Here is an 18,013-nt window from a genome sequence, read left to right as displayed (position 1 = left end):
TGAACAACTTTATGAATTTTTGACATTTTCAGGATAATATTGGTTCTTTAGGTAGACAATTATGTTATCAGCTAATGACCAAATTTTCATTTCTTTTAAATATTTTAAACATTTCATTTGTTGCTTTGACTAGAGATTTCAGAACAAAGTTGGCTATAAACCATAAATTGGTATTGATAATGTTTTACTTTAAAAAAAATTACTTTGCTTTTGGTTTCTGATATAAGAGCTCATCTCAGTTTACACAGGTGTACTTTACGAGAGGTTAAAACAGTGCTTAATTTTTCAAGAGACATTGAGTGTGTGGGTACCTGTAGCACATTCGAGCACAGAGATTGCCTTGTGGTACTGTTCAGGGTAGCCTCTGATAAATGGCAGGGATTCCCTCTTTATCCTGGAATTTCCATTATGTTTGTAATGTTACTGCTTTTACCTCCACTACAAGGCTTTTTTCTTTATAACCTGAAATACTTGTGGTTTAGCCACACATTAGGTTCGCCTCTATGTTGTAATTTAGTGGATACCACTGAATTGGTGGATACCATGCCCAGAAACCTTAAAAGATTTGCTCTTAGGCACTTGCCTTTCCTAGCACAACTGGAACAAAAGAAAGAGGGTGGAGCTCATGCAGCGCCTGTGAGTATCTTTCCCTCCACTCGCCTGAAATTTTTATTCTAGAAAGCGGTGGTGGGGTCAGGCCTCACCCGTGCTGTGTCTATGTAATAAGCCCACTACTGTAGACCTGGAATGACATCATGAAGTCATTCAGTTTTCATTCCTATGAAGAAATTCCTTTTCATATATACTCTTTAGCATGCATTGCTTTTTCAGAAGCATATTTCTAGTGAATATCAGAATAACTAAACATTCATCATTAAAGAAGCTCACTCTAAGTTTTCTAACAGTTGGAATTTTTTGTTCTTTTTAAAAATAGAATAATGGCTGTTTAATTCATCAAGTGCTTTTTTAGCATGTCTAAATGATCAGATTTTTTTCTCCTTTAAACAATTTTTTTTTTTTTTTTTGAGATGGAGTCTTACTGTGTCACCCAGGCTGGAGTGCAGTGGCTCGATCTCAGCTCACTGCAGCCTCCACCTCCTGGCTTCAAGTGATTCTCCTGTCTCAGCCTCCTGAGTAGCTGGAACTACAGGCGTGTGCCACCACACCCGGCTAATTTTTTTAATTTTAATTTTAATTTTTAGTAGAGACAGGGTTTTACCCTGTTGGCCAGGCTGGCCTCGAACTCCTGACCTTAGGTGATCTACCCGCTTCAGCCTCCCAAAGTGCTGGGATTACAGGCATGTGCCACCCAACCTGGCCCCTTTGAACAATTTATAAAGCTCTATTATATTAATATTCTATCACTCCTGTGTTTCTGGATGAAACCTTTTTGCTCATAGTTTATAATTGTTTTAACATACTGCTCTATTCAAATTGCTATTTACTTGTGTTGGCTAAATTATTATTAATAGCAATAGCATTTGTTAAGCATGTACTCTTTGCCAGGCTCTGAGATAAACACTGCATCAATCAGGTTAATTTTCTCAACATTTCATTTTATAGATAAAGAAACTGATGCAGACATATTTCAGCTAACTTGCTTCACATCATACAGCTATGACTATGTGTCAGGGTTGCTAGTTAAACCCAGGTCATTTTGACTCCTAAACCAAATTGTGATCAGGAAGATAGTTGATGACATAAATGAGATGGTACATGACTTGATTTTATAATTAATATCATCAGACTGCTTCAGCAATCATAGCTAAATACATCAGTTTCCATTATAGGGACATGCCTGTCATTGGAAACAGGGTCTCCTGTTCATAAATCAGGGTACCCCTTTCTTTGAAAAATCTAGAGAGACACAGACAATTTTTGCCTCTTTGAATTTCCCTTATTTGGATGTTATAGGAACTATCCTCCCTCTTCAGCAGAGTCACTGATGGTCCTTTGCTGTCAGCCTCTTGAGCCCCATTCAGATGCTCTTATGATAGAAATAGATGGAGGGGAGAGCTGGTTGTTCACGGGTGAGTAAAGAAAGAAGGGGCACATAGTAAGCGTAGGCCCATGCAGAAGTGGAACTGATATAATTTAAAAACCTGGTAATTTTCCAAAGCTCTGTTTGTGCTTGTTCAGATACTTGTTAATAACAGAAAAAAAAGGCTACATACTATCATTTCTTCCCTTCCTGTATCTATATAGAAATTACGGAATCAAGATCCAGGGAATTTACAGATGTCTCTACAGTTTCTGTTTTTAAGCACAATAATGAATCATGTCCACTGTCCCGACTTTACCCAGTCCCCAGTGGCCTGTAATAGGAGCCAGATGCTCAGGTTTGAAGGACATTATGTATTGACTTGTTCTAGCTGGTTTTTCTCAGAACCAGCATATGTAGCCAGCTCTGCATTTCTTGACACCCTCCACAATCTTCCCCCAACCAGCATACTCAATGTCCACATCTCACATTACTACTTCAACATTCAGAAATCCCTTATTTGAATTTCAATTTCTTTTTTTGTCTTTTCCCACAGATCTGTTCTCCATTTGTGGCGGGTAGACTGACCCCCTGAAGATGCCCATGTCCTATTTCCCCAAACCTGTTAGTTTACATGGCAAAGGTGAATCAAGGCTGTAGATGGAACTGAGATTGCTAATGAGCTAACCTTAAGGAGACCTCCCAGGGCTATCAACACGCCCAGTGCAATCACAAGGGACCTTAAAAGTGGAAGAGGGAGGCAGGAGAGAGAGCGTGAGACTACTCTTGCAGCATTGCTGGCTCTGTGGATAAAAGCAGGGCCTTGAGCCGAGGCCCTGCTTCCAGGTCCCAAAGTAGCCCACTTGCAAGAGTAAGCAAAGGCAAGGGAACCAGTCATTCCCTAATGCCTCCAGAGGAAAGGAATGAGACCCATGCCAGACTTCTAACCTATGGAACTGTAAAATAATGAATCTGTGTTTATGCTTTATTTTGAGCCACAAATGTGTAGCAATTTGTTACAGCAGCATTAGGAAACTAATTCATCATGCCATTCCCCTAACTCTTCCAACATCTCGCTCCCTCTCAGCTGCTGCTCATCCAGCTCCAGCTGCCATGCTCTGTGCCTCACAACCACACAGGTGGCCATTTATTTGCTTGCTTCTTATACGGCCTGTTACCCTGGTATTGAGACCCTACCCCAGAGTGTAATATTGCTTCTTAATGCTCACATTTTTGAAACCTCATTTTTGCCATAGTAACTCTTCCAAATCTCATTGCTCTTACTCCCTCAGTCCTGTCTTCACTCCACTACATTTTATCAGATGACCCTACCCCTACTCTACTGATGATGTTGACAGCATCTGTCTTGAGCTCCCTTTACTTCTAAAACCTCTCTGTGAATTCCAGTCATCCGTTTCCAGGTTTCCATCTCTGGGCCTCTGTGCAGCATTTGACAGTGTTAACACCACCTCCCTTTTTTCCATAGCCTCTGTGACATTGCATTCATTTTCCCATCCCTCTAATTGCTTTTCTCCCTTTTATATCAGCCATATTTTTTTCACTTCTTAAATCTAAGCCTTCCTTAGCTTCTGTTCGAAACCTTCAGGCCTCCTGTTAAATTTATTCTCTTGATGTCATAGCCTCATCCAAGACTTCAGTATCATCACTACAAGGGATACAAGATGTGACATCTGGCTGACATGCCCCCGCCAGACCTCAGTCATACTACTAGGTAGCATCTTCTTTTTGCCCCAGTGCATGGAGAGAGCAGAGTCTTCTTTCTGTAAATTTGTATTGGGGATCGCATCAGATGCAGGAGCCCAGAGCCTTGCGTTCTGGACACTCCGTGCCCTTTTATGGTGTAAGGGAGGTGGCAAGACTTAGGACAAGGCACCAAGCTCCACTTGGGTTGAGGTCCACACAGATACCCCATTCTAGCTCCTACCTCCAGGATTTATGCAGAAAGAGATGGACTAGGCTGAAGGACCTATGTTTTATTCCCCTGGGGTTTTTGTCAGTTTCGTTATAGTTACTGTACTCCTTATTGGACTGGGGAAAACTTGCTCTGAAGAGTTTATTTCAGAGGTGGGCAGGTATGAGGTTCAGTTGCTTTGCTCTAAATGGCTTCTGAGGGACATTTGGCCAACTTTCTCCTTGGCAGTAGATACTTTTATGTCATTGGCCTCAGGTTCTTATACACAGGGGGAGGGTCAGAATTTGGGTAGGTAGAAAGGTGTGTGAGGAGGCCTGAAGCTGGAAAGGTCAGTGTCATTGAGAGACAGTTGCACCATTTGGGATGGGCATGGATCCTTGCCTGAAACACTAGGGTTGGAGCATCATCCTAAAGCACAGTGGAGCGGCCCTTTCCCAGGGCAGCTCATGTCTTGTGCTAGATCTCACCAGGGCCAGAAGCCCCTCCAGAGCTTTGCGGACTATGTGCTGAAGAACCCATCTTGGTAAGACACACAGAACTTCACTTACTGAGACACATAGTTGACCATCTTTTCAACTCACTGCAGAACAGTTATTTCGGAAGCAATATGAAACCTGACCTTGAGCTATAATGATATAAAGACATTAAATTAGATCCTCTTTGCTTCTCTGTTGAACCAACTGTAAAACGTAGTGTTTGCCTTGTGGCTTTGGCAGGTGCATATGATTTGCCTGGTGTGATGCTACATCAGTGAAAAGTGTTGCCTCACAATCAAACTCATCAGGCTTATTAATGTGTACTGGAAGGTTTATTCAACTACATATACCAGGTATTATATTAAGACACAAAACAGGGCCAGATGCAGTGGCTCACCCTATAATCCCACCACTTTTGGAGGCCAAGATGAGCAGATCGCTTGAGCCTAGGAATTTGAGAACAGCCTGAGCAAAATGGTGAAGCCCCATCTCTACAAAAAAAAAAATGCAAAAATTAACCTGGTGTGGTGGTGTGTGCCTGTAATCCCAGCTACTCGAAGGCTGAGGTAGAAGGATTGCTTGAGTCTGGGAGGTGGAGGTTGCAGTGAGCCGTGTAAGTGCCACAGCACCCCACCCTGGGTGACAGAACGAATCCAAGTCTCAAAAAAAAAAAGGCACAAGACATTTAAGGATGGGTGTGTCATGGTCTTTATCTCCATGGTTTCAAAGTCTTAGACTCTGAAGGAAATTTTTTTCTCCTTTAGTAATATTGCATATTTGACATTTTTCTAGCCTTCTGTGGCAATGGAAGGTAATTTAATTTTTGTTCTAGTTCAGCTGTACATTTCAGTTTATTCTGAAAGACTCAGACAACATGCATTTTTCTTTTGTAGCTAGGCAATATGTAAACTCACCAGTTGGTGGCTTTCAGTCACACTCCCCATTGGGACCAGAGATAACTGTCTACAGCTTATGGAAGGGCCTTGGCCAGAAGCTGCCAGGTGTGGGAAGAAGGAAGCATATTGTTGGCTCTAGAAATAGGAAGCTACCTACAAAATGATATAAAGAGACGACTCTGAAAGCACAAAGACCTAAAGGGACAGCTGTTTATGACGACAGCAAAAGGGGCAGAGTTTGAAACAAAGTAAATGGAGCTGAGATACTAAAAGGAATGAACAACACTGAACCGACTGCCAAAAGGAACCATGAGAAGAATTCGCCTGGGGTGTTCATCTTCCATGTAAACAAAGCAAAAGCAAACAATTAAAATGTTTCAGATTCTTTAGAAGGAAAGAAAAGTACTGTTAATGTTTTATTGCTTACCTGCCAAGAACCACGAAAACCAGTTTTTACATTTGTCTTCCCATAAGATTTGTAAAATATGGTGATTGGGTTTTTGAATCTCTTGTCTGGAGATCTAAAAGCATAGTCAGTAGTCCCATCTTCCTGAAGTAATTTAGATGTGGCCGCCTGTAGGTAGGGAGGTCATTTTTTAGTCTAGAGGAATTTTCAGGACCTCTTTGGCTCCATGAATGGTTCTGATTTGAAGATATAGATGACAGAACAGGACTGTAATGGAAACATCTATTTAAGTTTATTTTTCTTGATTTTAATTTCTAAATAATAGGAAATATTTCAAAGTCAGATAAATCCTGTTTGAATTAACTATGTTTGTGTTTCTATGTCACCCCTTAGTTTTCATCTAGGACCCCCGAGTTTGTGATATAGATGAAATGATATCATTGATACATTTCTCTCTCTCTCTCTCTCTCTCTCTCTCTTTCTCTCTTTCTGTCTTTCTCTCTCTCTCTCTCCTACGTGTGTGTGTGTGTGTGTGTGTGTGTGTGTGTGTGTGTGTGTCCTCAGGCACAGAGGGCTGAGTTAATCCATGCCCTTCTCAGTTCATGGTTTACCATTACTGCTCCAAGCTGGGCTCCTTGTCATTTATCATTCATTCCCTTTTATTCTAATTCTCCACTTCCATTTCTTCCCCTACTTTACACCGTGCTGTTGTCTTCAATGTGTATAAGTTTTTGTTTTTATGTGCCTTTGAAAATTATTTGTGTGTTTTTCTTTAGTGTCCATCTGTGATGTATGTTTAAAACAGATGGACACTAACATCCCATTCAGTTTTTCTTGATGTAAACCTGTTTACACTTGTGGTGTATGCTTCTGGCTTGTTATTTCTAATTGCTGCCTGAAATCCCAGAGCTTCCCTACCATGCTTTATTTACCTTCCGGCTCTTCACTGCCATAGATAATACTGTGAGGAACATCCTCCAGCAGGTCCCTTATGGTATACATAAAATATATACCTCTTGGAAGAGGATGCTTATCTGTGAGTTAAATTGCTAGGTCATATGAGCTATATATACTTAATTCTCTGGAATGACTGACCAGTTTACATTTCTTGTAGTGGTTCACATTTCTATCAACGTTGGAATTATACAGCTTTCTGATTTTACTCTGCTAATAGGTATAAAATGATACATTGTTTTCATTTGCATTTTTCTGATCACGTACAGGTTGGAGCATCTTTTCATTGTTAATTCAATTTTATATTTTTTGTCACATGTTTACCTATTGCAGTATAGTTCTGGGGTTTTTGATATCTGAATTAATATATAGAGATGTATTTAACTCTAACAATTTTTGACCTATAAAAACAGCAAAATCTGACCAGGTGCGGTAGCTGACGCCTATAATCCCAGCACTTCAGGAGGCCAAGGTGGGCGGATCACCTGAGGTCAGGAGTTAGAGACCAGCCTGGCCACCATGGTGAAACCCCATCTCTACTAAAAATACAAAAATTAGCAGGCCATGGTGGCACATGCTTGTAATCCCAGCTACTCGGGAGGCTGAGGCAGAAGAATCGCTTGAACCTGGGAGACAGAGGTTGCAGTGCGCCAGAATCACGCTACTGCACTCCAGCCTGGGCAACAGAGCAAGATCCTGTCTCAAAAAAAAAAAAAAAAGAAAGAAAGAAAAAAGAAAAGAAAAGAAATAAAGAACGGTAATAGACAAAGCCTGGTCCTAAAAACCAAAGTGGATGATAATGGAGGCAGAGTGCTATGAGATGAAACTGGAAAGTAAGCAAGGACCAGATCACGTGGCATCTTAAAGGCTATAGTTAAGACTTTACTTTTTAAAATGCTATGAAAAGTCACTAACGGAATTTATGCAAAACAGAGATATAATCCAATTAAAATTGTTTTGTTTTGAGACAGAGTCTTGCTCTGTTGCACAGGCTGGAGTGCAATGGCATGATCTCGGCTCACTGTAACCTCCGCCTCCTGGGTTCAAGCAATTCTCCTGTCTCAGCCTCCTGAGTAGCTGGGATTAACGGCATGTGCCACCACATCCAGCTAATTTTTGTATTTTTATTAGAGATGGGGTTTCGCCATGTTAGTCAGGCTGGTCTTGAACTCCTGACCTCATGATCTCCCCACCTCGGCCTCCCAAAGTGCTGGGATTACAGGCATGAGCCACCACGCTCAGCCTCCAATTAAAATATTTTTTTAAAAAATCACCATGGCTATGTGGAAAATGGGTTGGACTGGAACAAACATAGTTTCAACTAGAGTAGTAGCAGTGGAGAGGGAGAGACGTGAATGGATTTGGTGTATTTTGGAGGAAAAATTGACAGGACTTACTATTTATTGGGGAGAGGGAAGTTTCTGGCTTAAGTCAACATAGTATCATTTATTGATAAGGGGATGACTGTGGAAAGAACAGGTTTGGGTGAAAATTCCGTAAAGTCACATTAAGTCTGTGATAACTACAGATGTCAAATAGGAAGTTGAATGTATGTGGCTGGAGCCCTAAGCAGCCATCAGGGCTATCTACGCTTTCTATATGAATAAGGGCATTCTTAAGCTACAAAAATGGGTTATGACTGCTGAGAGAAAAATATACAGATAAAAGGGGAACTAAAAGCCATGAAAGATGCTACCATTCAGTGGTTGTGGGGATGAAAAACTGATGAAGTAAAGAGGTATAAGCAAGAGAAAATTTAGGAGTGTGGTATTCTGGAACACAAGATGACAGAAAATATTTTATGGCTGGGCGCGGTGGCTCAAGCCTGTAATCCCAGCACTTTGGGAGGCTGAGGCGGGTGGATCACGAGGTCAAGAGATCGAGACCATCCTGGTCAACATGGTGAAACCCCGTCTCTACTAANAAAAAAAAAAAAAAAAGCAGCAAAATCCATGGTCCAACTTAATATGTTGTTGGACATATTGTTCATTCTTTTTGTTTTCATTGTTTTAAATAGTATTGCGGTGACCATATGCTGATATATAGCCTTTTTCTTCTTTCAGATTTGTCATTAGGATAAATTCCTAAGAGAAGGATTACTGAGTCAGAGAATAAACCTTTTTATGGCTGTTGTTACATATTGCCAAATTACTTTCTAAAAACACTGTACTTGTTTACATTAGGCATCATTTATATGGCGACTCAACTGGTTTTACTCTAACTTCATAATCATTATACGTTATCGTTTAAACCATTAGTAACTGTAAATATTACCTGATTGTTTTTATTTATATTATTTAATTGTAGTTAATATTAATCATTTATTCAGGTCTTCATTTATGAATAGTGTGCTTCTATGAGTATGATCTATTTGGACCCTTAGTCCATTTTCCTATTACTGTCTTTTGTCAGTTGACTTGAAATTGAGTTTTTATGTGTGGTAATTTTACCTTGCCTTCAATCCCTGGAAATGAAATTATTCATTTACATCTTCAGATGACAATCAAAACAAAACACATGATAAAAAAGAGAAGAAGATGGTGGTTCAGAAGCCGAATGGGACCATGGAATACACTGTAAGTATAACCAAGGTGGTATAAATGTTTGTTAATAGCACTAGATTTAGATAGTGCTTTTCCCTGACACATCCTGTTCCTTGGCTGCATTTTTCTTGTGTACTCATTAAATAATGAAGCTTCTTATGACCAGTTTTAGGACATTTCTTTTTCCTCCATATTTTCTCCCCACTGAATCTGAAATAAACCAGTGACTTGAGAATGTGAGGGTGATCTGGCTGCAACATCTGTCACCCTGTTGACCACCAGCATTGCTAGGCTGACCTGGCTGACTAGGCAGGTATTCCCTTCTTCCCTCACCACGCCATGTGCATCCCTCTGGAGCTTGGAGGAAGAGAATGGCCTTCCCCAATAGAGGAGGACTGTTCTTTGGTCAAGGGTATTCTAATATCTGTGTTGCCCTGTTAGAACCCCCAAACAAACTGATGGCTTGAATTAATCTTTGCTCTAACAGTGACTACCACTTTTAGGTCACCAACCCAGACATCCTTTCCAAGTTCCAAAGCTATGTACTCATTTGCCTACTCAGCATATCCACCTACTCCTCCATGCTTGGTCCTCTTTCAAGAAACAATGGCTCCATCATTCCTACATTTATGCAAGCTAGAACTTGATTCTTGACAGCTCCATCCCCTTACTCTCCGTGTTCATTACAGTCTTCTGAGATTATCCAGCCAGTCTAGGCCAGATCCCTTTTTTAACATTCTCATAGAATCATGTTGCTTTACATAATTTAACATTCTTGATTCATTAGTGTCTTGTTATTTTAATCTCTATCTCATGCTTTAATTTATACATTCTTGAAGAAAGACTAGACCTCTCTTTGTTCACCATTGTATTCCTGGTGACTGGCAGGGTGTAGGTCTCCATATTGTTGAGCAATAGGTGAACAATGCTACGTGTGTGTTTATTACTACATCTCTGCACTGTGTGCCATGTGCTCATCTCTGTCACTGCATCATGAGCTCCTGGAGGCCAGGAGTTGTATCTTATGTATCTTAGGCTTGACACAAAGTGGGCACTCAGTTGTAGATCTATTTTAATTCACTGTTAAATAGTGCTCTTGAGGAGTGTTCTCTTTGACTTCTAAGAAGAAATTAAGTGCTATTGCTGTTGCCTGGTGTATTTTCCTAATGTGTGCTTATTTTGTAGTCATTATTTGTAAGCACTGCCAGATCCTATATAAAACAGGCAGGCGATCTAATTCTTTGCTGGTGTTTCTTTTGGAATGGTAAATCTTATGCAAGCCTCTGCAGAGTCACATTGAAGGTCTCCGGCACAGGCTTTCTTGCTCAGTGCTCTGTGAACATCTCTAGGCATCTTTCTAAAGTTTATAAGCACAGTCATTTTCAGAGAGTATTTGCGATTATTATATTTTATATTACCATTATCTGAAATGTACTATTGATTCTCATAACACCTGGAATAGTGCCTTACCTCAAAATAGGCACTTGAGAAGTGTTGGACTCTATTTATTATTAATAATAATATTACTTATAAAGCCATAATCCTTACGATCTGTATGTATTTGTCTAGCACCTTTATTCACATGCCCCTCCAAAGAATTGAGAGGTGCTTTTGCCAGGAGTTACTTCCTGCAGTATATACTGAATGGTGAAATGACAATAAAAAAAGAAAAATCAACCTCCAAATTAATTAAATACAAATAAGTGATCAAATCAGTAATGCAGGTAGGCCTACCTCTTTGTTTTATGCTATGGAGATGAGTTTTATTTGGCAAGTTATTTTTGTGCTTGTCATTGGAAATAAAAGGTAACTCAATTTTGTGTTTAGAGAACCTGCTAGCACTTACCAGATTGCTTTTATTACTCCTGAACTGTGGATGATCAAGCATTCTGGTTTACTTTCAGTCATTTAATAATACCAACATTCCTCTTAGAGTTTGTGCCCTAATTCTATATATATATCTTATCTTTAACAACTACTGATTGTTAAAGTTTTTCTTCCTCTCTGAACCCCATACAGAGTATGTTTTACATGTTTACTCATAAAAGTATGAATATATTATATAAATATATAAGACAGTATTAAAAATATTTTTAACTTTGTTTTTAGTAGAGATGGTTTTGTCTAGGGTAGACATAATGGATATGTTGTTTACTTCAGTGATTTAAAAAATTATACATACTACATATAATATATCCTTTTTCTAGAAAGGTTTTGAGACTGTTTCAGTATAATCTGTAACCGTAACCTTTGATTAGTCTGAGACAGTTCATCTAGGAGGTGGACCTTTGATACTGAAGGTAGCGATGGGTTTAATTCTCCTTCTACATCTCTGCCCTTTCACCAGTCCACATCTTCCTCCAGCCTCCTTACCTTGCCCCATAATTCAAGGCTCATCTGGTGGAGCCAGTTCTGCTTTCAAAGAACTTACACCAGTCTTGACCCAGAGCTATCAATGGGAACTTCTCAGTGACTTTCATCAGAGTGACCTCCCACTAGCAAGTCTATCTGGCAACTCTAGTCAAGGAGTCTGTCCTGGGATGTTGACATGACATCAGGGAGCCAACTTTTTTTCTGGGAAGAGCTGTTTTCCTATGAAGTTTCTCATCTTCTCACTAGTCCTCTATTTCTGTTCCGCTACTATAGAAGGAAAGAAAAGTGTACACCTGGGATGTATGTTCCAAGTTTCATAGATTTAGAGAATAACACTAATTTGACCATAAAAAATTGTGGTTTTAATGATCGTGAACAATTATTGGTAGTGGATCTGAATTTCTTTTTGATTTCCTTGCTTTCACAGTATTCATTCATCAACTTTTTGTGTACCCTCCATGTATCAAGCAGTGTGCTGAGCCCAGGAGAAAACATTTTGCCACACAAATCAGCAGTTTTATAGTATAGGAAAATGTCATGCAAATAGACAGAATATCACAAGAGAGAAACTGGCCCCATTTCCCCTGAGTGTAGGGACTGTGTGTATATTGTATTTCTTTTCTTGTTTTAGTCTTTATTATAGTTTATGGGCCTTTACTTCATACACCTAAGTTGCATTAAAGTAAAATTAGAAATCTATTAGTTGATAGTGAATTTTGAAAATGAGGACGCCCAGAAATAAATTGCACTTAAGACTTTGCATAAAATGACTTTATTAAGAATTGACAGCGTATCTACTCTTTCTTATAGTCTATCTTGATGAAACTATTAATCATTTATTCATATTGCAGATAAATTAATAGTATCTATCAAAATTAATTTTTTTGCTTTATTTATTGACTCTTATTTGTTTGATTATTCTAGGCTGGAAGCCAGGACACCATAAACTCCATAGCACTGAAATTTAACATCACTCCCAATAAACTGGTGGAACTGAATAAACTTTTCACACATACTATTGTTCCAGGCCAGGTAATTATACTCATTGGATATACCTCTAGAAAATCTGCATTTATCTTTTATTGCCATTTTCAGTGCCTCACTGTTGTTTGTCAGGGGATTATCATAAGTGATAATGTGCTTTGGTTCAATATATTCTCTCCCTTATTTTTGTTTATTTATTTTTTGAGACAGTGTCTCACTCTGTTGCCCAGGCTGGAGTGCAGTGACACCATCATGGCTCACTGCAGCCTCAATCCCCTGGGCTCAAGGAATCCTCCCACCTCAGCCTCCCAAGTAGCTGGGATTATGGACGTGAGCCACTGCATCCAGCTCAACTTTATGATCTTTTCATATTCACAAGATACCCTGGCTACACATGTTTAAAATCTTTTTTCTAGACTAACATAACAGCATTGCTGTATGGCTAAGAACTTTTAAGACCTCAAATCCTCATTTGCCTATGTGTTGGAGCAAACACAAAATTATTTTCTGAAGGCAGTAGGAAACTTTCACCCCTGCCTGCAATCCAGTCCCATTTCCATGTTGAGGTAGCACATGTCCTGGCTGCTGCTCACCTCCCTCTACAGAGCAGTCAACTGTTTAAGCACAGGAATTACTCCTTAGATTCGACATTTGGAATGTTCAGACAATTGAATCGCAATCTATGTTGCCTAATACTTATAAGAGTTCATATGCAAAAAAAAAAAATTAATATTGGTGGAGAATTGCTTGGGAAAAAAATGCCATCCATTCATTACTGTAGTTTAGCTATGTAAAATAAATAAGAGTTGTATACCAAGACCACAAAATTTTGGTCCTTTGTAAATTGCTTTTCACAGAACTCTAAACTTTGACATTTACCATTGAGCCATATTGAAGATGTTAGAGCAATCCTCCAAAACTGGTTCTTGTGTTTATTGTTACTGCATCATAGAGGACAAATGTCTAGGATCTTCCTTTGTATGAGATTCCATAGGAGAGTACTTGTACTCCTGAGAAACTGGCTCATTTTTATCTTATAGAAATTGAATTCTGCTAACTAATGATATTATCTCTTTGCATTAATTGTATGGAAACTCAGAGTCAGATTTATGGCCCACTTCTTAATGAGTGGTTAGTAGTTTTGGAGCACATATTTTTAGTAGTAATCAGTCTTCATCTTACATCCCCTTGACTTTTATTTTCACTTTTATTTTAATGTGTTTTTTATTGTTGTCTCAAATATTTTCCGGATTGAAGTGAGGTTTAAATAAAACAGAAATGACTGCAAAGATAGGAGACAGTGAATAAACAATATTGATCAGTTATCAGTTGTTATATGATTAGCTCTGAATTGTTTTATAACATTAAAAGTTGTCATTTCAAGATTTTATGTGGCTGGGCACAGTGGCTCATGCCCATAATCCCAGCACTTTGGAGGCCGAGACAGGCGGATTGCTTGAGATCAGGAGTTCAAGACCACCTGACCAACATGATGAAATCTCATTTCTATTAAAAATGCAAAAAGTAGCCAGACTTGCTGACAGGCATTTGTAATCCCAGCTACTTGGGAGGCTGAGGCAGGAGGATTCTTGAATGTGGGAGGTGGAGGTTGCAGTGAGCTGAGATTGCACCACTGCACTCCAGCCTGGGCAATACGAGTGAAACTCCATCTCAAAAACAAACAAAAGATTATATTTGATACATGCCACAATGTAGCATGTCTCATTGAAAGAGTGTTGAATGACAGGATTGTAATAATGTTTTGAGAACCAGAGTATTTTGCAGAAGGTTGCTATTCTGTATAATTCTGGGGGGTATTTTTAGTTTTACTTAACCCAGACACTGATGGAAAAGAAAATACTGGGATCATTGTATTGGTATTAATTTATATAGTTTATCATATAAGGACCATACTACTTTAGAACCCAGAGCCTGCTTGGAGTTAGCAAGCTGGGTTTGTTCCATTTCTACCTGGCACAGATATTAAGTTTAAAAGCCATGCTTCTCTCTCCTCATTTCCCTTATACTATTAGTCCCCTACCGTGGAGGGCTCTCCCCTCTCTCCTATCCAATCTCTACTTATTCTTCAAGGCTTCACTTGGACCCACTTGCTTCTCTTGGCCTTCCCAGAATACTTACCCACTCACCTTGCTCTCCCTTTTTTTTTTCTTTTTCTTTTTCTCTTTTCTTTCCTCCCCTCCACTGCTCTCTCCTTTTCTTTTCCCTCCCTTGCTCCCTCCCTTCCTAACTTCCTTCCTTCTTTCTCTCTTTGCTTTGAGATGGAGTCTCCCTCTGCTGCCCAGACTGCAGTGCAGTGCCACAATCTTGGCTCACTGCAACCTCTGCCTCCTGGGTTCAAGTGATTCTCCTGCCTCAGCCTCCCCGAGTAACTGGGACTATAGGCGCACGCCACCACGCCCAGCTAATTTTTTTTTTTTTTGTATTTTTAGTAGAAACGAGGTTTCACCATGTTGGCCAGGCTGGTCTCACTCTTGACCTCAGGTGATCCGCCTGCCTCAGCCTTCCAAAGTGTTGGGATTACAGGCGTGAGCCACCGCTCCTGGCCTTGCTTTCCCTTTCTTTTTGAGTTCTTGCAATGTCTACAGGCAGGTTTTGTACCCTTTGTACTACATGTATTCATATGCTGAGTATCATTTCATGGATTAGTCTAAAACACCGTAAGTTGCTTATGAGTTCTTTGAAAGCAACCTAGGTCGTAATCATGCACTGAACAAGATACTGTACAGAGAAAACTTCTCTAAACACTCACTGGTGGTTTGCCTGGTTCCTGGTACTCACCCATCTCTTCTCTCCCATTCTCAGGTCCTTTTTGTGCCAGATGCCAACTCTCCTTCCAGTACCTTAAGGCTGTCATCATCTAGTCCTGGTGCTACTGTCTCTCCTTCATCATCAGATGCAGAATATGATAAACTGCCTGTATGTATATTATGCAGTGAAGTTCATTTTTATTAAAGAGATTTTTTGTGAGTTGTAGAATTCAGCATGTTATTTTTCACAACATTACATCTGAAATTCTCCCTAGATGGTTGAGATTAGGTAATTGGAGAATGCATCCTCTCCAAGGGAAATTTATTCACATTTAAGGTTTCAAAGGCAAAAATGGTCAAACATGGTGGCTCACACCTGTAGTCCCAGCACTCTGAGAGGCTCAGGCAGGAGGATTACCTTAAACCCGGGAGTTTGAGACTAGCCTGGGCAATATAGTGACTCAAAATATTTTAAAAATTACCCAGACATGGTAGCTCACACCTGTAGTCCTGGCTACTCAGGAGGCTGAGGTAGGAGGATCACTTGAGCCTGGGATGTTGAGACTGTGGTGAGCCATGATTATACCACTGCACTCTAGCCTGGGTGACAGATTGAAACCCTGTCTCAAAAAAAAAAAAAGGTAAAAATGCATGCCTTTTGTAAAAGTATTAAGTTAAATTCCCAATGACATGGATAGTTTATTTGTATTCTTCCTTTATTTAAAAAAAAAATAAAAGAAATTGAATCATGAGTGTAATAAGAATTTTTCCATTTAGGTTTCCTTCCTTCCTCCCTCCCTCCTTCCTTCCCTCCCTCCCTCCCTCCCTCCCTCCCTTCCTTCCTTCCCTCCTTCCCTCCCTCCCTCCCTTCCTTCCCTCCCTCCCTCCCTTCCTCCCTTCCTCCCTTCCTTTTTTTGTTGAGATAGACTCTCGCTCTGTCACCCAGGCTGGAGTGCAATGGCACAATCTTGGCTCACTGCAACCTCTGCCTCCCGGGTTCAAGCAATTCTCCTGCCTCAGCCTCCCAAGTAGCTGGGATTACAAGTGCCTGCCACTATGCCTGGCTAATTTTTGTATTTTTAGCAGAGATGGGGTTTCACTATGTTAGTCAGGCTGGTCTCAGACTCCTGACCTCAGCCTCCCAAAGTGCTGGGATTATAGGTCTGAGCCACCATGCCTGGCCCATTTAGGTTATTTTCTAAAGACATTTCATGAGCAAGTTTTATGGGTTCATACATTTGTCGTTGCTTTAAAAAAAAAAAAAAAAAAAAATCTTAGTTTGATTTAGATACCTGTTATTACATTTGTGATATTTTTGAAGGACAAAGGATGTTTGCCTTATTAATGTGCTACTTAAATAAAAATAGTATACTCACAGGGAATTTATATGGCTTGATTGATACACATAATTTGTTTGAAAAAGTGCTTTTATTTGCTTTTGAAATTTTTTTGCTTTTACAAGGATGCTGACTTAGCACGAAAGGCCTTAAAACCCATTGAAAGAGTGTTATCATCTACTTCTGAAGAAGACGAGCCAGGTGTGGTGAAATTTTTAAAAATGAATTGTCGATACTTCACCGATGGAAAGGTATATGGCAATGTAATTTGTTTCCTTTCCTTGAAATCTATGAAAAACTAAACAAGGTTATAAATCACTGGCACAGAGGTTACATTAAAAGATCTTACCCAAAGTATCTATTTTAGATTTGACAAGAATTAATTAGTGTTTCTCTTTTGGATGCCTGCATTTTACTTATTGAGGGAATTGTAATCACTGAGTGGAAATGTGATTCTTTGTGACCTTGAATTTATTGTTTTATCTTTTAGTTTGGGCCTATGAATTGTTAGGGAGACAGTGTAGTATACATATAACAGCATATGCTAGAGTCAGACTCACTGAATTTAAATTCCAACTCTACCACCTAGTAACTCTGAGACCGGGAGCAGGGTATTTACATGTCTTAAGCTTCCATTTTTCTCATGCATAGAATAGGAACAATAAAAAATTTTAACTAATAGAGTATGGTAAGGAAAAGTGATAATTTACATAAAGAATTTAGCACCTAATCTGGAAAATAGTAAGCTCTCAACCTGTGTTTGCTGTTGATGACATTAGTATTAACATCTGCTGTATCCTGTTTTTAGTGTTTTAGTTGTTGGTTGATTGTTTTGTGTGTCTTTTTATTTTTTTGTTTTCACAAAGAGCAAATTTAACTTTTAGTGAGGCTCTGGAGAAGGGACTATCTTGATAACCAGTGAATTCCTACGGTCATAGCAGACTTCATACTAGTTTTAGATAATAGGAAAAATGTGTTATTGATGTGCACTTATAACTTTTGCAAATAAGAATAAATAATGCTTGACATAAACTTTTTTAAAAAACAGCTTTATTAAGATGTGACTCACGTAATATACAGTTCACTCGATTAGAGTGTAAAATCCAGTGATTACATAGTTGTGCAACCATCACCACAATCTATTTTAAAACGTCTTTATTACCCAAAAAAGAAACTCCGTAACCATTAGTTATTTCCCATTTCATACTCCCCCACCCTATCCTTTCCCTTTACCTGCCACCCCCATCTCCATGAGGCAATCTGTTACCTACTTTGAGTCTTTCTGTAGTTGCCTATTCTGGACATTTTATTATTCCTCCCATCTAACTATAAGTAAATGTCCTTTGACCAACATCTATCTCC

At 39.4% G+C, this 18,013-nt stretch overlaps 1 protein-coding gene across 5 annotated transcripts in view; it reads left to right on the top strand.

Annotated features, from left to right (window-relative positions):
• Positions 1-18,013, top strand: part of NCOA7 (nuclear receptor coactivator 7) — a 157,590-nt gene that overhangs the window by 82,579 nt on the left and 56,998 nt on the right. For all 5 annotated transcript variants that reach the window (XM_017533335.2, XM_017533339.2, XM_017533337.2 and 2 more), the window contains exons 4-7: positions 9,143-9,222; positions 12,487-12,594; positions 15,370-15,483; positions 16,777-16,902. In XM_017533335.2, coding sequence (XP_017388824.1) covers positions 9,143-9,222; positions 12,487-12,594; positions 15,370-15,483; positions 16,777-16,902 — 428 coding nt within the window. The remainder of the gene's footprint in view (positions 1-9,142; positions 9,223-12,486; positions 12,595-15,369; positions 15,484-16,776; positions 16,903-18,013) is intronic.

This window comes from Cebus imitator, unplaced genomic scaffold, assembly GCF_001604975.1.
Source record: "Cebus imitator isolate Cc_AM_T3 unplaced genomic scaffold, Cebus_imitator-1.0 Scaffold81, whole genome shotgun sequence".
In the NCBI taxonomy this organism is placed as follows: domain Eukaryota; kingdom Metazoa; phylum Chordata; class Mammalia; order Primates; family Cebidae; genus Cebus; species Cebus imitator.
The sequence above is the reverse complement of the archived record's forward strand: the minus strand, read 5'-3'. Positions and strand labels throughout refer to the sequence as shown.